The sequence below is a fragment of the Tachyglossus aculeatus genome, chromosome 10, assembly GCF_015852505.1.
Source record: "Tachyglossus aculeatus isolate mTacAcu1 chromosome 10, mTacAcu1.pri, whole genome shotgun sequence".
Lineage (NCBI taxonomy): Eukaryota > Metazoa > Chordata > Mammalia > Monotremata > Tachyglossidae > Tachyglossus > Tachyglossus aculeatus.
The window spans coordinates 54,998,753-55,020,811 of NC_052075.1; the positions used below are offsets into that span (position 1 = coordinate 54,998,753).

At 48.8% G+C, this 22,059-nt stretch overlaps 1 protein-coding gene across 1 annotated transcript; it reads right to left on the bottom strand.

Moving 5' to 3' along the window:
• Positions 1–6,523: 6,523 nt before the first annotated feature.
• Positions 6,524–20,147, bottom strand: METTL7A (methyltransferase like 7A). The gene is made up of 2 exons (XM_038752816.1): positions 19,623–20,147; positions 6,524–7,147 (listed from the first exon to the last, which is right to left on the bottom strand). The coding sequence occupies exons 1-2, from the start codon at positions 20,118–20,120 to the stop codon at positions 6,911–6,913; spliced, it is 735 nt and encodes a 244-aa protein (XP_038608744.1). The 5' UTR covers positions 20,121–20,147; the 3' UTR covers positions 6,524–6,910.
• Between the last annotated feature and the right edge of the window lie 1,912 nt (positions 20,148–22,059).

A 22,059-nucleotide genomic window follows, 5' to 3' on the forward strand; every position in this document is an offset into this window, starting at 1 on the left:
AACTACATGTAACTACATATATTAACTATATAAACTATATAATACATACAATATACTATTATTATTAACTACAAACTATATGCTATATTAACTATTAACAACCATATACTTAGTTATATATATAACTACATATAACTACATATATTAACTATATAAACTATATAATACATACAATATACTATTATTATTAACTACAAACTATATGCTATATTAACTACTAACAACCATATACTTAGTTATATATATAACTACATATATTAACTATATAAACTATATAATACATATAATATACTATTATATTAACTATAATGATAACAGTTATTGTTATTATTATTCTACCACAATGCCTCTCACAACTGACTGGTGGGAGGGCAGATGGAGGACGGAAAGGAGGGAAAGCCACCCGCACCACTGTGAGCCCGCTGTTGGGTACGACCGTTTCTCTATGTTGCCTATTTGTACTTCCGAAGCGCTCAGTACAGTGCTCTGCACAGTGTAAGCGCTCAATCAATACGATTGAATGAATGAATGAATGAAAGGATGGCGCCAACACGTGGCCCGCTGGCGAGGCGCGGCCTTGCCTTCGAGCCGCCGCGCGCATGCTCGGAGCGCGAGGGCGCGGCCCCGCCCTCGAGCCGCCGCGCGCATGCTCGGAGCGCGAGGCTCGCGGGCGCGCGAGGCGCGGCCCCGCCCCCGAGCCGCCGCGCGCATGCTCGGGATCGGCTTCGCGCCCCGGGCTCCGCGGCGCCCCCTGCCGGCCGCTCGCCCGATGGACAACGTGTCCGCGCCCCCCGCCAAACCCTCTGCTCGGCCTGCTCACCTCCAGCGGCCCTTTCTTCTAGTCTGTTCGCGGGGCGGTTATTTATTACTATTATTATCATTATTAGTGCATTATATAATATATTTAAACATCTCATTATTAGTGCATTATATAATATTACAGTATATTAAAACATCTTATGATGTTACGTATGTATACCTGTATATATGTATATGTTTGGTGCATTACATAATATTATAATATATTAAAACATCTTATGATGTTATATAACTCTTTATGTATTTTTTTTAATACAGTTACTCCAAAGCAAAATTCCTTTAATTCACTAAATGATAGTGTGTGCACTTGGGTCCTTGACCTTTGGACATTTAAGAGCACGGGCTTTGGAGTCAGAGGTCATGGGTTCGAATGCCGACTCCGCCTCATGTCTACTGTGTGACCTTGGGCAAGTCACTTAACTTCTTTGAGCCTGTTACCTCATCTGTAAAATGGGGATTAAGACTGTGAGCCCCACGTGGGACAACTTGATCACCTTGTATCCCCCCCCCAGCGCTTAGAACAGTGCTCTGCACATAGTAAGTGCTTAACAAATGCCATTATTATTATTATTATATGTATGCCTGTATATATTTGTACATATTTATTACTCTTTATTTTACTTGTACATATTTATTCTATTTATTTTATTTTGTTAATATGTTTTGTTTGGTTGTCTGTCTCCCCCTTCTATACTGTGAGCCCGCTGTTGGGTAGGGACCGTCTCTAGATGTTGCCAACTTGTACTTCCCAAGTGCTTAGTACAGTGCTCTGCACACAGTAAGCGCTCAATAAATACGATTGAGTGAATGAATGAATGCTGAGCCCCCTTCTTCCTCTTTTCCTCCTTCCCCTCCCCACAGCACCTGTATATATGTATATATGTTTGTACGTATTTATTACTCTATTTTATTTGTACATATTTATTCTATTTATTTTATTTTGTTGTCTGTCTCCCCCTTCTAGACTGTGAGCCCGCTGTTGGGTAGGGACCGTCTCTATATGTTGCCAACTTGGACTTCCCAAGCGCTTAGTCCAATGCTCTGCACACAGTAAGTGCTCAATAAATACGATTGAATGAGTGAATGAATGAATGAATACTGAGCCCCCTCCGTCCTCTTCTCCTCCTTCTCCTCCCCACAGCACCTGTATATGTTTGTATGTATTTATTACTCTATTTAACTTGTACATCATTTATTCTATTTATTTTATGATGTTAATGTTACTGCTTACACAGCACTCTGTACATAGTTACTACTCTATTTTGTTAGTCATGTGCATAGAGATATAATTCTATTTATTCCAACGGTTTTGACACCTGTCTACATGTTTTGTTTTGTTGTCTGTCTCCCCCTTCTGAGCCCGCTGCTGGGTAGGGACCGTCTCTACATGTTGCCAACTTGTACTCCCCAAGCGCTCTGCACACACTAAGCGCTCAATAAATACAATTGAATGAATGAATATTATATTAATATCATACATACTCTGATTATTGTTAATATTATTCCCTCTAGACTATGCTCACATGGGCACGGAATGTGTCTACCAACCCTTGTCAACTCTGTCAGATGAGGAAACTGAGACACAGAGAAGTCAAATGACTTGCCCAAGGCCCCACAGCACGCAAATGGTGTGCTCTGCACACAGTAAGCGCTCAAGAAGTGGCGTGGCTGAGTGGAAAGAGCCCGGGCTTTGGAGTCAGAGGTCATGGGTTCAAATCCTGGCTCCACCAGTTGTCAGCTGTGTGACTTTGGGCTAGTCACTTAACTTCTCTGTGCCTCAGTTACCTCATCTGCAAAATGGGGATTAAGACTGTGAGCCCCCTGTAGGGCAACCTGATCACCTTGTAACCTCCCCAGCGCTTAGAACAGTGCTTTGCACATAGTAAGTGCTTAATAAATGCCATTATCATCATCATCATCATCAATAAATATGATTGAATGAATGAATGAAATGGTGAAGCTGGGATCATTCACTCATTCAGTTGTATTTATTGAGTGCTTACTGTGTGCAGAGCACTATACTAAGCGCTTGGGAGAGTACAATACAACAAAAGGACTGACTCTCAGTCCTTTTTTTTTTCCAGTGGCATTTGTTAAGTGCTTACTGTGCGCCAAGCACTGTATTAAGCCCTGAGGTTAATAAAGGCAAATCCAGTTGGACACAGACTATGTACCACATAGGCCTCACAGCCTTAATCCCATTTTATAGGTGAGATAATTTATATAATAATAACAATAATAATGGTATTTATTAAGCGCTTGCTCTATGCCAAGCACTGTTCTAAGCGCTGCTCTCCACTACACCACGCTGCTTCTCCTACCTCCTTATCTCCCAAAAGATTATAAACTCTCTGTGGGCCGGAATTGGATCTTCTTTATCTGGTTTGTTTCCAAATGCTAAACGCAGCCAGTTCTTAAAGGATGTTTTTTTCCTTTGGAATTACAGGCTGAATGGGATTCTCTTTCATATCTTTTATGAGCTAAGGATTCCTGTGCCAGGGAAACTGAAGCGCTTAATCCGTTTCCACAACCTGAGAAGCGGGAGAAAATTTGAGCCACTGTTGTTCTAATCCATCCGCCTTCTAAAATGGCCTCGATGATCCGGCTACTTCCCGTTTGGTCCTGCCTGGAAGCTGGGCTTGAGGGGGTAAAACAGGAACAGAGGCTGAAGGGGTTTGGATTTTAAGAGAATCATTCATCAGTCAATCAGTGGTGTTTACTGAGCACTTACGGGGTGCAGGGCACTCAATCAATTGTATTTACTGAGCGCTTAGTGTGTGCAGAGCCCTATACTAAGCGCTTGGGAGAGGACAACAGACTTGGTAGATTCGTTCATTCATTCATTCAATCGTATTTACTGAGCGCTTACTGTGTGCAGAGCACTGTACTAAGCGCTTGGGAAGTACAAGTTGGCAACATCTAGAGACGGTCCCTACCCAACAGTGGGCTCACAAGGAGTTTACAGTCTTAGCGGGGATGGTAGACACGTCCCCTGCCCACAGCGAGCTTGGAGTCTTGGAAGGGGAGACAGATGTGAAAATACATTACAGATACGGGTGACAATGATGATGGTATTTGTTGAGGTCATGGGTTCGAATACTGGCTGCTATGTGACCTTGGGCAAGTCACTTAACTTCTCTGAGCCTCAGTTACCTCATCTGTAAAAATGGGGATTAAGACTGTGAGCCCCATGTGGGACAACTTAATCACACTGTATCCCCCCAGCGCTTAGAACAGTGCTTTGCACATAGTAAGCGCTTAATAAATGCCATCATTATTATTATTATTATTATTATTATTATTATGTGTCAAGTACTGTTCTAAGCGCTGGGGTAGATACAAGCTAATCAGGTCGGACAGAGTCCCTGCCCCATATAGAGCTCCTGGTCTTAATCCCCATTTTCCAGATGAGGTCCACTGAGGCCCAGAAAAGTGAAGTGACTTAGCCAAGGTCACCCAGCGGACAAGTGGCGGAGTCAAGATTAGAACCCTCGACTTCTATGGAAATAAGAGCTGGGTTCCGCTCTCAGTAATTGCTCAATAAATACCCCTGTTTGCTCGCTTGACTGATCAGGGAATTTTAACTGTTTCCGAACAGTTTCTTCAGCCCCTAGATCAGGGCTGCCTCCACCCAGCCACCTATAATTTCCCGAGACCCCCAGGACCCCGGTGGACATAATCGAAGAGAAGAACATCCCCCGAGGGAACGAGATGCGAAGTAAACACTTGAGCCGTAGGTTTTATTTTGCCCTTCCTAAAACCGGCCGGGATCTTTATTCATTTATTTCTCAAAATCGCCTCCCTCCCCACAACCGCATTAAGCCTCTGAAAACACACAAGTTCTAAAAATAACGACGGCACGGCGTTGGTTAAGCGTCCACCGAGGCAGCTACCAGACGAGCAGGTGGGACGCGGCCCCGGTCCACCTTGGGGGTCGCGGTCGTATGGGGAGGGAGAATAAGGATTTCGCCCCCATTTTACAGAGGAGGACGCTGAGTCCCGGAGAAGTTAGGTAGCTTGCCCAGAGACATGCAGCAGGCAAGGGGCAGAGCCGTGATGAGGAGAAACCAGGCCAGGCAGCGTCGTCCTCTCCCAAGCGCTCAGTACAGTGCTCTGCACCCAGTAAGCGCCGAAGATTGATTGATGGCCGCCCCCCGCTTCTCCAGGCCAACCGGAGTCGCAGAGCTCGGCCCCTGACCGTTGGTTCTCCTTTTTGCTTTTCACCCTTACCCTGAAGTCGGTCAACAGGATGAGTGATTAATCCCACTCATGCGATACCAGGCGTCCACACCACCCTAAAAGCTACTCAACTCGACGCGCTCCGTCAAGCCGGGAGCGACAGGGTTTCGGTCGGTCGGGGCCAGAACAAAACAAACCGAACCGAATCGAAATGATTACTCTCGGGCTGACCCCATGTTCTCACGATGATTTAGCAACTGCGCTCTGTTGAGGTGCGTCAGGGATTTAACGGGATTATCAAGATGAATAGTGAAATTTATCCGGACCGTCTCCGTCTTTGGCACTCAAAGAGGGGGGAAGCTGAACGCCCTTTTCTTTAGTTTCCTGCTGTTCTGTCTGGGGATTGTCCTGTTCATTTGTAATGTTTGTGGAGGGGAGAGGAAGGAGGTGGGGGAAGTGCTGAAGTTCAGCCGGGTGAAACAATCTGCCTGAGGATCCCAAGAAAACAGCAGAGGGATAAAATCCTCACAGGCAGCAATTTCTTCTTTTACCTTATTACTAGAGGACTAGTGTCCTCTCCCGGGCGTCTAGTACAGTGCCCTGTACGCAGTAAGTGCTCGATAAATGCCATTGATTCGTCTGGCTCGGGAACAGGCAAAATTTCAGTTTCTTCTTTTACCTCCACTGTACTCTTCCCAACGCTTAACTTCACCCAGTCTGTGCTCTGTAAATACCGATTTATTCAACCACAAAACATCTTCTAGACTGTGAGCACACTGTTGGGTAGGGACTGTCTCTATATGTTGCCAACTTGTACTTCCCAAGCGCTTAGTCCAGTGCTCTGCACACAGTAAGCGCTCAATAAATATGATTGATTGATTGATTGATTGATATCCAGCTTGCCCCAGGAACACCCCCTCCCCGCCGCACCCATGCTGAATGTCACCTGATTTTCAGGACCTCTTGGCAGACACGCTCCCTGTCGACTAATTCTGTTATAGTGTCCTCTCCCGGGCGTCTAGTACAGTGCCCGGCATGCAGTAAGCGCTCGATAAATGCCATTGATTCGCCTGGCTCGGGAACAGGCAAAATTTCAGTTTTCCCAAGCCTTGGCTCCCAAATCTGAGGATTATCCAGATCTGTTGCTTCACTTCCTCTCTCCCTCTGCCCAATTTGGGCTTTCTCCAGGGCAGAGGATAGTCTCCAGCAAAGTTCACCGGCCCCGGGAGGATTGGGCTAAAAATTAACTTTTCTTTCCTTTATCACTGGAGGATTTCGGTCGTCCGACCCGCCCCCGGCCTCTTAATCGAGTGCGGATAATGGAGAACTGGGAGAAAAATCCGGCATCTACCCCAGCGACAAGCACAGAGCTCAGCACCCCAACTAATCACTAAAAACCCTAATTCTTCATTACTCAATCAGGAAGCGTGCCCACGGCCTGTTGCCTATATCCGGATCATCATCACCATCATCAATCGTATTTATTGAGCGCTTCCTATGTGCGGAGCACTGTGCTAGGCGCTTGGGAAGTCCAAATTGGCAACATATAGAGACAGTCCCTACCCAACAGTGGGCTCACAGTCTAAAAGGGGGGATCGACCAAGGCGTCATCTCCCTGATATCCACCTGTGAGCACCCCTGCGGGAGCCCTTCCTGGGACAACCTCCCCAGCGCTTAGAACAGTGCCTTGTACATAGTAAGCGCTTAATAAATGCCATTATTATTATTATTATTATTACCTCAGCGCTCCAGCAATCACTAAACACACTAATTATTGGCTAGTCTGTCGGGAACTGTGCACACAGTCTCCAAGCAGCTGGATCGAACCAGAGCATCTCCCCTCCCGGCCCACCGCCGCCCGGACTACTTCCGCGGCCCTTGGAAAGCGGCCGGGACGGGCTACGTCACGGGGCTACTTCACGGCGAAGCCCACGATGTGCGGACGGATGATCTTCCAGCTCACCGGGGCCTGGATTCGTTGCAGCTGCAGCTCGGAGAAGCCGGCTCGCTCCAGGGCCTTCCATGTCTCCCGGGTGAGGTCGCAGCCGTCGAAGATCAGCCGCCAGGTTGGGGCCAGGACTTGCTGCCAGAAGGCCGTCCAGGTGTTGGGCTCCGCGGCCACGTGCTCCAGGAAGTAGAAGGCGCCTCCCTGTAGTGGGACGACGGTACCGACGCTTAGCACAGTGCCCGGCACGTAGTAAGGCCCTACTGAGAGCTCATCTCCTTTTAGGCTGTGAGCCCACTGTTGGGTAGGGGCTGTCTCTATATGTTGCGAACTTGTACTTCCCAAGCGCTTAGTACAGTGCTCTGCACCCAGTAAGCGCTCAATAAATACGATTGATGATGATGATGATGACTGGGAGCCCACTGTTGGGCAGGGACTGTCTCTATACGTTCTATTTATTTTATTTTGTTAGTATGTTTGGTTTTGTTCTCTGTCTCCCCCTTTTAGACTGTGAGCCCACTGTTGGGTAGGGACTGTCTCTAGATGTTGCCAATTTGTACTTCCCAAGCGCTTAGTACAGTGCTCTGCACATAGTAAGCGCTCAATAAATACGATTGATGATGATGATGATATGTTGCCAATTTGTACTTCCCAAGCGCTTAGTACAGTGCTCTGCACACAGTAAGCGCTCAATAAATACGATTGATGATGATGATGATGATCTCCTCCAGGAGGCCTTCCCAGACTGAGCCCCTTCCTTCCTCTCCCCCTCATCCCCCTCTCCATCCCCCTCATCTTACCTCCTTCCCTTCCCCACAGCACCTGTATATATGTTTGTACATATTTATTACTCTATTTATTTATTTATTTTACTTGTCCATATCTATTCTATTTATTTTATTTTGTTAGTATGCTTGGTTTTGTTCTCTGTCTCCCCCTTTTAGACACTGAGCCCACTGTTGGGTAGGGACTGTCTCTGTATGTTGCCAACTTGTACTTCCCAAGCGCTTAGTATAGTGCTCTGCACACAGTAAGCACTCAATAAATACGATTGATGATGATGATGATGATCTCCTCCAGGAGGCCTTCCCAGACTGAGCCCCTTCCTTCCTCTCCCCCTCATCCCCCTCTCCATCCTCCTCATCTTACCTCCTTCCCTTCCCCACGGCACCTGTATATATGTATATATGTTTGTACATATTTATTACTCTATTTTACTTGTGCATATCTATTCTATTTATTTTATTTTGTTAGTATGTTTGGTTTTGTTCTCTGTCTCCCCCTTTTAGACTGTGAGCCCACTCTTGGGTAGGGACTGTCTCTATATGTTGCCAATTTGGACTTCCCAAGCGCTTAGTACAGTGCTCTGCACACAGTAGGCATTCAATGAACACGATTGATTGATTGATAGCGCTTAACGGAGAACATCATCACAGTAATAATACTCGCTCGGTCACTCAGTCATATTTTTTTTTGATGGCATTTATTAAGCGCTTACTATGTGCAAAGCACTGTTCTAAGCGCTGGGGAGGTTACAAGGTGATCAGGTTGTCCCACGGGGGGCTCACAGTCTTCATCCCCATTTTACAGATGGGGGAACTGAGGCCCAGAGAAGTGAAGTGACTTGCCCAAAGTCACCCAGCTGACAAGTGGCGGAGCCGGGATTTGAACCCATGACCTCTGACTCCAAAGCCCGGGCTCTTCTCCACTGACCACGCTGCTTCTCGGTATTTGTTGATGATGATGATGATGATGGCATTTGGTAAGCGCTTACTATGTGCAAAGCACTGTTCTAAGCGCTGGGGGAGGTTACAAGGCGATCAAGTTGTCCCACAGGGGGCTCACAGTTTTAATCCCCATTTCACAGATGAGGTAACTGAGGCCCAGAGAACTGAAGCGACTTGCCCAAAGTCACACAGCTGACTGTTGGCAGAGCCGGGATTTGAACCCATGATCTCTGACTCCAAAGCCCGGGCTCTTTCCACTGAGCCACGCTGCTTCTCCATTTGTTGAGTGCTTACTGTGTGCAGAGCACTGTACTAAGCACTTGGGAGAGGACAAAAGAACAAACCATCATTCATTCATTCATTCAATCATATTTATTCATCATCACCATCATCATCAATCGTATTTATTGAGCGCTTACTATGTGCAGAGCACTGTACTAAGCGCTTGGGAAGTACAAATTGGCAACATCTAGAGACAGTCCCTACCCAACAGTGGGCTCACAGTCTAAAAGGGGGAGACAGAGAACAAAACCAAACATATTAACAAAATAAAATAAATAGAATAGATATGTACAAATAAAATAAATAAATAAATAGAGTAATAAATCTGTACAGACATATATACATATATACAGGTGCTGTGGGGAAGGGAAGGAGGTAAGATGGGGGGATGGAGAGGGGGACGAGGGGGAGAGGAAGGAAGGGGCTCAGTCTGGGAAGGCCTCCTGGAGGAGGTGAGCTCTCAGCAGGGCCTTATTTATTGAGTGCTTACTATGTGCAGGGCACTGTACTAAGCGCTTGGGAAGTCCAAGTTGGCAACATAGAGAGACGGTCTCTACCCAACAGTGGGCTCACAGTCTAGAAGGGGGAGACACGGACATGGACACGGTCCCTGCCTACAACAAGCTTACAGTCTCGGAGGGGGGAGACAGACATTAATAGAAAGAAATTATTTCTCCTCATTGTGCCTCGTTCTTGCCCATCCCGCCATCGACCTCCGGCCCACGTCCTTCCCCCATCCTGGAATTCATTCGTTCACTCAATAGGGAAGCAGCGTGGCTCAGTGGAAAGAGCACGGGCTTTGGAGTCAGAGGTCACGGGTTCGAATCCCGACTCGGCGACGTGTCTCCTGTGTGACCTTGGGCAAGTCACTTAACTTCTCTGAGCCTCAGTTCCCTCATCTGTCCAATGGGAATGAAGACTGTGAGCCCCACGGGGGTCAACTTGATCACCTTGTATCCCCACAGTGCTTAGAACAGTGCTTTGCACATAGTAAGCGCTTAACAAATGCTATCATTGTTATTATTATTATAGTAAGCGCCTTGATCATCTTGCTTAGAACAGTGCTCTGCACATAGTAAGCGCTTAACAAATGCTATCATTGTTATTATTATTATTATTATAGTGAGCGCTTAACAAATACCATCACTGTTATTGCCATTATTATTATTATTCGCTGAGACAAGTGCTTGGCACATAGTGAGCAGTTCACAAACACCATCATCATTATGATTATGATTAGAATTAATGCCCATTTTCCAGAGGAGGGAGCCGAGGCCACGGGGGCAGTGAAAGGAGTCTCCCACAGCGCCTGGCACATAGTGAGCGCTCAACAAACACCCTCATCATTATTATTAGTTAGCCTCAGTTCCCTCATCTGTAAAATGGGGATGAAGACTGTGAGCCCCCCGTGGGACAACCTGATCACCTTGTAACCCCCCAGCGCTTAGAACAGTGCTTTGCACATAGTAAGCCCTTAATAAATGCTATTATTATTATTATTATTATTATTATTATTATTAATTCCTGTTAATGCCCAATTTCCTTAGGAGGGAGCCGAGGCCCCGGGGGCAGTGAAAAGGGTCTCCCATAGTGCCTGGCACATAGTGAGCGCTTAACAAATACCCTCATCATTATTATTATGGTTATGATGAATGCCCATTTTCTAGAGGAGGGAGCCGAGGCCGCGGGGGCAGAGAAAGGAGTCTCCCACAACACCTGGCACATACTGAGTGCTTTACACACATCATCATCATTATTATCATGATTATAATGAATGCCAATTTTCCATAGGAGGGAGCCGAGGCGCCAGGGGCACTGAAAAGGGTCTCCCACAGTGTCTGGCACATAGTGAGCGCTCAACAAACACCATCATCATTATTATTATTAATTACTGTTAATGCCCAATGCTCAACAAATACTGTAATCATTATTGCCATTATTATTATTCGCTAACAGTGCTTGACACTTAGAAAGCACTCAACAAACACCATCATCATCATTATTATTATCATGATGATTATAATGAATGCCCATTTTCCAAAGGAGAGAGCAGAGGCCGCAGGGGCAGTGAAAGGGGTCGCCTATAGTGCCTGGACATAATGAGCGCTCAACAAACACCATCATCATTATTATTATGATTATAATTAATGCCCATTTTCCAGAGGAGGGAGCCGAGGCCGCGGGGGGCAGAGAAAGGAGTCGCCCACAGCGCCTGGGCACATAGTGAGCGCTCAACAAACACCATCATCATTATTATCATGATTATAATTAATGCCCATTTTCCAGAGGAGGGAGCCGAGCCCCGGGGGCAGTGAAAGGAGTCTCCCACATTGCCTGGCACATAGTAAGCACTCAACAAACACCCTCATTATTATTATTATTATTAATTACTGTTAATGCCCAATTTCCACAGGAGGGAGCCGAGGCCCCAGGGGCAGTGAAAGGGGTTGCCCACAGTACCTGGCACATAGTGAGTGCTCAACAAATGCCATCATCATTATTGCCATTAGTATTATTTGCTGAGAACTGTGCTTGGCACTCAACAAACACCATCATTATTATTATTATTATTACAATTAATGCCCATTTTCCAGAGGAGGGACCCGAGGCTGCGGGGGCAGAGAAAGGAGTCTCCCACAGCGCCTGGCACATAGTGAGCACTTCACAAACACCGTCATCATTGTTATTATGATTATAATGAATGCCCAATTTCCATAGGAGGAACCCGAGGCCGCGGGGGCAGTGAAAGGAGTCTCCCACAGCGCCTGGCACGTAGTGAGTGCTCAACAAATACCATCATCGTTATTGCCATTATCATTATTCGGTAAGAACAGTGCTTGGCACATAGTAAGCACTCAACAAACACCATCATTATTATTATTATTATTATTATTATTATTATTATTATTATTATTATTACAGATGCCCAATTTCCAGAGGAGGGAGCCTAGGCCGCAGGGGCAGTGAAAGGAGTCTCCCACAGCGCCTGGCACGTAGTGAGTGCTCAACAAATACCATCATCATTATTGCCATTATTATTATTCGCTGAGAACAGTGCATGGCACATAATAAGCACTCAACAAACACCATCATCATCATTATTATGATGATGATGATTATAATGAATGCCCATTTTCTAGAGGAGGAAGCCGAGGCCGCGGCGGCAGAGAAAGGAGTCTCCCACAGCACCTGGCACATAGTGAGCGCTTTACACACACCATCATCATTATGGTTATGATTATAATGAATGCCCATTTTCTAGAGGAGGGACCCGAGGCCAAGGGGGCAGAGAAAGGAGCCGCCCACAGCACCTGGCACATAGTGAGCGCTCAACAAACACCCTCATCATTATGATGATGATTACAATGAATGCCCATTTTCCAGAGGAGGGAGCCGAGGCCGCGGGGGCAGTGCAAGGAGTCTCCCACAGTGCCTGGCACATAGTGAGCGCTTCACAAACACCATCATCATTATTATCATGATTATAATGAATGCCCAATTTCCATAGGAGGAACCCGAGGCCGCGGGGGCAGTGAAAGGAGTCTCCCACAGTGCCTGGCACTTAGTGAGTGCTCAACAAATACCATCATCATTATTGCCATTATTATTATTCGCTGAGAACAGTGCTTGGCACATAGTAAGCACTCAACAAACACCATCATCATTATTCTTATTCTTCTTATTATTATTATTATGAATGCCCAATTTCCAGAGGAGGGAGCCTAGGCCGCGGGGGCAGTGAAAAGGGTCTCCCACAGCGCCTGGCACATCGTAAGCGCTCAACAAATATCATCATCATTATTGCCATTATTATTATTCGCTGAGAACAGTGCTTTGCACATAGAAAGCACTCAACAAACACCATCATCATCATTATTATTACGATGATGATTATAATGAATGTCCATTTTCCAGAGGAGGGACCCAAGGCCGCGGGGGCAGAGAAAGGAGTCTCCCACAGCGCCTGGCACTTAGTGAGCGCTTCACAAACACCATCATCATTATTATTATGATTATAATGAACGCCCATTTTCCATAGGAGGGAGCCGAGGCCCCGGGGGCAGTGAAAACGGTCTCCCACAGCGCCTGGCACATGGTGAGCGCTCAACAAATACCATCATCATTATTGCCATTATTATTATTCGCTGAGAACAGTGCTCGGCACATAGTAGGCACTCAACAAACACCGTCATCATCATTATTATTATGATTAATAATGATTAATAATGAGACGCAGCGTGGCTCAGTGGAAAAGAGCCCGGGCTTTGGAGTCAGAGGTCATGGGTTCAAATCCCGGCTCTGCCAATTGTCAGCTGTGTGACTTTGGGCAAGTCACTTCACTTCTCTGGGCCTCAGTTCCCTCATCTGTAAAATGGGGAATAAGACTGTGAGCCCCCCGTGGGACAACCTGATCACCTTGTAACCTCCCCAGCGTTTAGAACAGTGCTTTGCACATAGAAAGCGCTTAATAAATGCCATTATTATTATTAACAAACACCATCATCATCATATTATTATGATTAGAATGCCCATTTTCCATAGGAGGGACCCGAGGCTGCGGGGGCAGAGAAAGGAGTCGCCCACAGCGCCTGGCACATAGTGAGTGCTCAGCAAACACCCTCATCATTATTATTATTAATTACTGTTAATGCCCAATTTCCATAGGAGGGAGCCGAGGCCCCGGGGGCAGTGAAAGGGGTCTCCCACAGCACCTGGCACATAGTGAGTGCTTAACAAATACCATCATCATTGGTGCCGTTATTATTATTCGCTGAGAACAGTGCTTGGCACATAGAAAGCACTCAACAAACACCATCATCATCATGCCGAAGCAGCGTGGCTCAGCGGAAAGAGCCCGGGCTTTGGAGTCAGAGGTCATGGGTTCAAATTCTGACTCTGCCAATTGTCAGCTGGGTGACTTTGGGCAAGTCACTTAACTTCTCTATGCCTCAGTGACCTCATCTGTAAAATGGGGATTAAGACTGTGAGCCCCCTGTGGGACAACCTGATCACCTTGTAACCTCACCAGCGCTTAGAACAGTGCTTTGCACATATTAAGCGCTTAATAAATGCTATTATTATTATTATTATTATTATTATTATTATGAATGCCCATTTTCTAAAGGAGGGGGCCGAGGCCGCGGGGGCAGAGAAAGGAGTCTCCCACAGCACCTGGCACTTAGTGAGCACTTCACAAACACCATCATCATTATTATTATGATTATAATGAATGCCAGTTTTCCATAGGAGGGAGCCGAGGCCCCGGGGGCAGAGAAAGGAGTCTCCCACAGCGCCTAGCACATAGTGAGCGTTTCACCGCTCCCCCACCCCCGATCATACCATCCTTCTCATCCCCTCCTCATCATAGAGAAGCAGCGTGGCTCAGTGGAAAGAGCCCGGCCTTGAGAGTCAGAGGTCATGGGTTCTAATCCCGGCTCCACCACTTGTCTGCTGTGTGACCTTGGGCAAGTCACTTCACTTCTCTGAGCCTCAGTTCCCTCATCTGTAAAATGGGGATGAAGACTATGAGCCCCATGAGGGCCAACCTGATCACCTTGTGACCTCCCCAGCGCTTTGCACATAGTAAGCGCTTAATAAATGCCATTATTACTATTATTATGATTAGAATGAATGCCCATTTTCCGGAGGAGGGAGCCGAGGCCGCGGGGGCACAGAAAGGAGTCTCCCACAGGGCCTGGCACATAGTGAGTGCTTCACCGCCACCCCCCCAGCCCCGATCATACCATCCTCCTCATCATAGAGAAGCAGCGTGGCTCAATGGAAAGAGCCCAGACTTGGGAGTCAGAGGTCATGGGTTCTAATCCCGTCTCCGCCACTTGTCTGCTGTGTGACCTTGGGCAAGTCACTTCACTTCTCTGAGCCTCAGTTCCCTCACCTGTAAAATCGGATGAAGACTGTGAGCCCCACGAGGGACAACCTGATCACCTTGTATTCCCCCCCCCAGCCCTTAGAACAGTGCTTTGCACATAGTAAGCGCTTAACAAATGCCATTATTATTATTATCTGTAAAATGGGGATGAAGACTGTGAGCCCCACGAGGGACAACCTGATCACCTTGTGACCTCCACAGAGCTCAGAACAGTGCTTAAAGACTGTGAGCCCCACGAGGGCCAACCTGGTCACCTTTTAACCTCCCCAGCGCTTTGCACATAGTAAGCGCTTAATAAATGCCATTATTACTATTACTATGATTAGAATGAATGCCCATTTTCCAGAGGAGGGAGCCGAGGCCACGGGGGCAGAGAAAGGAGTCTCCCACAGGGCCTGGCACATAGTGAGCGCTTCACACACACCCCCAGCCCCGATCATACCATCCTCCTCATCATAGAGAAGCAGCATGGCTCAGTGGAAAGAGCCCGGCCCTGGGAGTCAGAGGTCATGGGTTCTAATCCCGCCTCCGCCACTTGTCTGCTGTGTGACCTTGGGCAAGTCACTTCTCTGAGCCTCAGTTCCCTCACCTGTAAAATGGGGATGAAGCCTGTGAGCCCCACGAGGGACAACCTGATTACCTTGTAACCTCCTCAGCGCTTAGAACAGTGCTTGAAGACTGTGAGCCCCACAAGAGACAACCTGATCACCTTGCAACCTCCCCAGCGCTTTGCACATAGTAAGCGCTTAATAAATGCCCTTATTACCATTATTATGATTAGAATGAATGCCCATTTTGCAGAGGAGGGAGCCGAGGCCACGGAGGCAGTGAAAAGGGTCTCCCACAGGGCCTGGCACATACTGAGCGCTTCAAATCCCCCCCCACCCCCGATCATAAGCATCTTCCTCATCCCCGTTCTGGGGGGTTGGTTCCTTAGAGTTAGGACTGAAAGAGGGGTCTGACCGTGGCCTGGCACATAGTAAGCGCTTAATAAATGCCATTATTACCATTATTATGATTAGAATGAATGCCCATTTTGCAGAGGAGGGAGCCGAGGCCGCGGAGGCAGAGAAAGGAGTCTCCCACAGGGCCTGGCACATAGTGAGCGCTTCACACCCCCCCCCCCCCCCCCCCGATCATAACCATCTTCCTCATTCCCGTTCTGGGGGGTTGGTTCCTTAGAGTTAGGACTGAAAGAGGGTTCTGACCGTGGCCTGGCACATAGTGAGCGCTTCACACACACACACACACACACACCCGGATCATAACCATCTTGCTCATCCCCGTTCTGGGGGGGTTGGTTCCTTAGAGTTAGGACTGAAAGAGGGGTCTGACCGTGGCCTGGCACATAGTAAGCGCTTAATAAATGCCATTATTACCATTATTATGATTAGAATGAATACCCATTCTGCAGAGGAGGGAGCCGAGGCCACGGGGGCAGAGAAAGGAGTCTCCCACAGGGCCTGGCACATAGTGAGCGCTTCACACACACCCCCAGGATCATAACCATCTTCCTCATCCCCGTTCTGGGGGTTGGTTCCTCAGAGTTAGGACCGAAAGAGGGGCCTGATCGTGGCCTGGCACATAGTGAGCGCTTCACACACACCCCCCGATCATAACCATCTTCCTCATCCCCGTTCTGGGCATTGGTTCCTTAGAGTTAGGACTGAAAGAGGGGTCTGACCGTGGCCTGGCACATAGTAGGCACTTAATAAATGCCGTTATCACCATTATTATGATTAGAACGAATGCCCATTTTGCAGAGGAGGGAGCCGAGGCCGCGGGGGCAGAGAAAGGAGTCTCCCACAGGGCCTGGCACATAGTGAGCGCTTCACACACAACCCCCGATCATAACCATCTTCCTCATCCCCGTTCTGGGGGGTTGGTTCCTTAGAGTTAGGACAGAAAGAGGGGTCTGACCGTGGCCTGGCACATAGTGAGCGCTTAATAAATACTGTTACTACCGTTCTTATGATTAGAATGAATGCCCATTTTGCAGAGGAGGGAGCCAAGGCCGCGGAGGCAGTGAAAAGGGTCTCCCACAGGGCCTGGCACATAGTGAGCGCTTCACCACCCCCCCCATCGAACATAACCACCGTCCTCATCCCCGTTCTGGGCGTTGGTTCCTTAGAGTTAGGACTGAAAGCGGGGTCTGACGGTGGCCTGGCATATAGTAAGCGCTTAATAAATGCCATTATCACCATTATTATGATTAGAATGAATGGCCATTTTGCAGAGGAGGGAGCCGAGATCACGGAGGCAGTGAAAAGGGTCTCCCACAGGGCCTGGCACATAGTCAGTGCTTAATAAATGCCATTATTACCATTATAATGATTAGAATGAATGCCCCTTTTGCAGTGGAGGGAGCCAAGGCCGAGGGGGCAGAGAAAGGAGTCTCTCACAGGGCCTGGCACATAGTGAGCGCTTCACACCCCCCCAAGATCATAACCATCTTCCTCATCCCCGTTCTGGGGGGTTGGTTCCTTAGAGTTAGGACTGAAAGAGGGGTCTGACCGTGGCCTGGCACATAGTGAGCGCTTCGCACACACCCCGAACATAACCATCTTCCTCATCCCCGTTCTGGGGGGTTGGTTCCTTAGAGTTAGGACTGAAAGAGGGGTCTGACCGTGGCCTGGCACATAGTAAGCGCTTAATAAATGCCATTATTACCATTATTATGATTAGAATGAATGGCCATTTTGCAGAGGAGGGAGCCGAGGCCGCGGGGGCAGAGAAAGGAGTCTCCCAAAGGGCCTGGCACATAGTGAACGCTTCACACCCCCCTCATCATAACCATCTTCCTCATCCCCGTTCTGGGGGGTTGGTTCCTTAGAGTTAGGACTGAAAGAGGGGTCTGACCGGGGCCTGGCACATAGTGCGCGCTTAATAAATGCCGTTATTACCATTCTTATGATTAGAACGAATGCCCATTTTGCAGAGGAGGGAGCCGAGGCCGCGGAGGCAGTGAAAAGGGTCTCCCACAGGGCCTGGCACATAGTGAGCGCTTAATAAATGCCATTATTACCATTATTATGATTAGAATGAATGGCCATTTTGCAGAGGAGGGAGCCGAGGCCGCGGGGCCGGTGAAAAGGGTCTCCCACAGGGCCTGGCACATAGTGAGCGCTTCACACACACACCCCCATCATAACCACCTTCCTCATCCCCGTTCTGGGCGTTGGTTCCTTAGAGTTAGGACTGAAAGAGGGGTCTGACCGTGGTCTGGCACGTAGTGAGCGCTTCACACACCCCCCGATCATAACCATCTTCCTCATCCCCGTTCTGGGGGGTTGGTTCCTTAGAGTTAGGACTGAAAGAGGGGTCTGACCGTGGCCTGGCACATAGTAAGTGCTTAATAAATGTCATTATTACCATTATTATGATTGGAATGAATGCCCATTTTGCAGAGGAGGGAGCCGAGGTCGCGGGGGCAGAGAAAGGAGCCTCCCACAGGGCCTGGCACATAGTGAGCATTTCACACACACCCCGATCATAACCATCTTCCTCATCCCCGTTCTGGGGGGTTGGTTCCTTAGAGTTAGGACTGAAAGAGGGGTCTGACCGTGGCCTGGCACATAGTGAGCGCTTAATAAATGCCATTATTACCATTCTTATGATTAGAATGAATGCCCATTTTGCAGAGGAGGGAGCCGAGGCTGCGGGGGCAGTGAAAAGGGTCTCCCACAGGGCCTGGCACATAGTGAGCGCTTCACACACACACCCCCATCATAACCATCTTCCTCATCCCCGTTCTGGGCGTTGGTTCCTTAGAGTTAGGACTGAAAGGGGGGTCTGACCGTGGCCTGGCACATAGTAAGCGCTTAATAAATGCCATTATTACCATTATTATGATTAGAATGAATGCCAATTTTGCAGAGGAGGGAGCTGAGGCCGCGGGGGCAGAGAAAGGAGTCTCCCATAGGGCCTGGCACATAGTGAGCGCTTCACACACCCCACCCCACCCCGATCATAACCATCTTCCTCATCCCCGTTCTGGGGGGTTGGTTCCTTAGAGTTAGGACTGAAAGAGGGGTCTGACTGTGGCCTGGCACATAGTAAGCGCTTAATAAATGCCATTATTACCATTATTATGATTGGAATGAATGCCCATTTTGCAGAGGAGGGAGCCGAGGCCGCGGGGGCAGGGAAAGGAGTCTCCCACAGGGCCTGGCACACAGTGAGCATTTCACACACACCCCGATCATAACCATCTTCCTCATCCCCGTTCGGGGGGGTTGGTTCCTTAGAGTTAGGACTGAAAGAGGGGTCTGACCGTGGCCTGGCACATAGTGAGCGCTTCATAATTGCCACTACTACCATTCTTATGATTAGAATGAATGCCCATTTTGCAGAGGAGGGAGCCGAGGCCGCGGGGGCAGTGAAAAGGGTCTCCCACAGGGCCTGGCACATAGTGAGCGCTTCACACACACACACACACACACACACAGACACACACGATCATAGATCATAACCATCTTCCTCATCCCCGTTCTGGGGGGGCCTGGCACATAGTGAGCGCCACACACACACACACACACACACACACAGACACACGATCATAGATCATAACCATCTTCCTCATCCCCGTTCTGGGGGGGCCTGGCACATAGTGAGCGTTTCACACACACACACACACAATCATAGATCATAACCATCTTCCTCATCCCCGTTCTGGGGGAACCTGGCACATAGTGAGCGCTTCACACACACCCCCCCCAGGATCATAACCATCTTCCCCATCCCCGTTCTGGGGGGTCGGCTCCTCCGAGTTGGGACTGACCGTCCTGAGGACGCGGCGGACCTCCCGGAGGACGTCCCCGAGGCTGGAGACGGAGCAGAGGACCAGGGTGCAGACGACGGCGTCGACGGAGGCGTCGGGCACCCGGGGCAGGCGCTCGGCGCTGGCCCGGAGGAAGGCCAGGCCGCGGACGTGCGGGTGGGCCTCCAGGCTCCGCCGCACCAGCCGCTCGAAGCCCGGGTTGGGGTCCACGCAGGTGACGGCCGTGCCGGCCGGGAAGAAGGCGAAGTTGGCACCGGAGCCGCAGCCCAGCTCCAGCAGGGTCAGGCGGCCCGGGGTGCGGGCCCGCCCGGGCAGGCCCCCGAACAGCGCCCGCTTGGTGCCCGCCATCTCCTCGTTGTACCGCGCCGACAGCCAGCGCATGCAGGGCGGGAAGTAGCGTTGGCACAGCGGGGCCCACAGCCCCAGCACCCCCAGAAGGTGCACGGGGGCCGTCAGGATCCCCAAAACCAGCCGCAGCGCCCACACCACCCACTCCATGCCAGGGGAACGCCGGGCACCGAGCGCCAGGACCGGCGGCTCTGTCTCCTCCTCCTCCTCCGCCGCCTCCTCGCCAATCACAGGCCCCTTGGGGTGGGCGCGGTGACGGTTGAGCGTGATTCATTCAGTCAGTCCTATTTATTGAGCGCTTACGGTGTGCTGAGCGCTGGAGTAATCAATCAATCAATCGATCGTATTTATTGGGCGCGTACTGTGCGCTGAGCACCGGACTAAGCGCTTGGGAAGTCCAAGTTGGCAACATAGAGAGACGGTCCCTACCCAACAGCGGGCTCACGGTCTAAAAGGGGGAGACGGAGAATCAATCAATCGTATTTATTGAGCGCTGACTGTGTGCTGAGCGCTGGGCTAATCAATCAATCGATCGTATTTATTGAGCGCGTACTGTGCGCAGAGCACCGGACTAAGCGCTTGGGAAGTACAAGTTGGCAACATCTAGAGACAGTCCCTACCCAACAGCGGGCTCACAGTCTAAAAGGGGGAGAAGGAGAATCAATCAATCAATTGTATTTATTGAGCGCTGTGTGCTGAGCACTGGACTAATCAATCAATTGATCGTATTTATTGGGCGCGTACTGTGCGCAGAGCACCGGACTAAGCGCTTGGGAAGTACAAGTTGGCAACATAGAGAGACAGTCCCTACCCAACAGTGGGCTCACAGTCTAAAAGGGGGAGACAGAGAATCAATCAATCAATCAATCGTATTTATTGAGCGCTTACTGTGTGCTGAGCACTGGACTAAGCGCTTGGGAGACAGAGCAGCCCCCACCCAACAGCGGGCTCACAGTCCAGAAGGGGGAGACAGACGACAAAACATGTGGACGGGTGCCAAGTTAATCAATCAATCAATCAATTGTATTATTTATTGAGCGCTTACTGTGTGCAGAGCATTGGACTAAGCGCTTGGGAAGTCCAAGTTGGCAACATACAGAGACGGTCCCTACCCAACAGTGGGCTCACAGTCTAAAAGGGGGAGACAGAGAATCAATCAATCAATCGTATTTATTGAGCGCTTACTGTGTGCTGAGCACTGGACTAAGCGCTTGGGAGACAGAGCAGCCCCTACCCAACAGCGGGCTCACAGTCCAGAAGGGGGAGACAGACGACAAAACATGTGGACGGGTGCCAAGTTAATCAATCAATCAATCAATTGTATTATTTATTGAGCGCTTACTGTGTGCAGAGCATTGGACTAAGCGCTTGGGAAGTCCAAGTTGGCAACATACAGAGACGGTCCCTACCCAACAGTGGGCTCACAGTCTAAAAGGGGGAGACAGAGAATCAATCAATCAATCAATCGTATTTATTGAGCGCTTACTGTGTGCTGAGCACTGGACTAAGCGCTTGGGAGACAGAGCAGCCCCTACCCAACAGCGGGCTCACAGTCCAGAAGGGGGAGACAGACGACAAAACATGTGGACGGGTGCCAAGTTAATCAATCAATCAATCAATTGTATTATTTATTGAGCGCTTACTGTGTGCAGAGCATTGGACTAAGCGCTTGGGAAGTCCAAGTTGGCAACATACAGAGACGGTCCCTACCCAACAGTGGGCTCACAGTCTAAAAGGGGGAGACAGAGAACAAAACCAAACATACTAACAAAATAAAATAAATAGAATAGCTATGTACAAGTAAAATAAATAAATAGAGTAATAAATATGTACAAACATATATACATATATACAGGTGCGCTTGGGAAGTTCAAGCTGGCAACATAGAGAGATGGCCCCTACCCAACAGCGGGCTCACAGTCTAGAAGGGGGAGACAGAAGACAAAACAAAACATGTGGACGGGTGCCAGGTCATCAGAACAAATAGAATTCATTCATTCATTCAATCGTATTTATTGAGTGCTTACTGTGTGCTGAGCACTGGACTAAGCGCTTGGGAAGTTCAAGCTGGCAACATAGAGAGACAGCC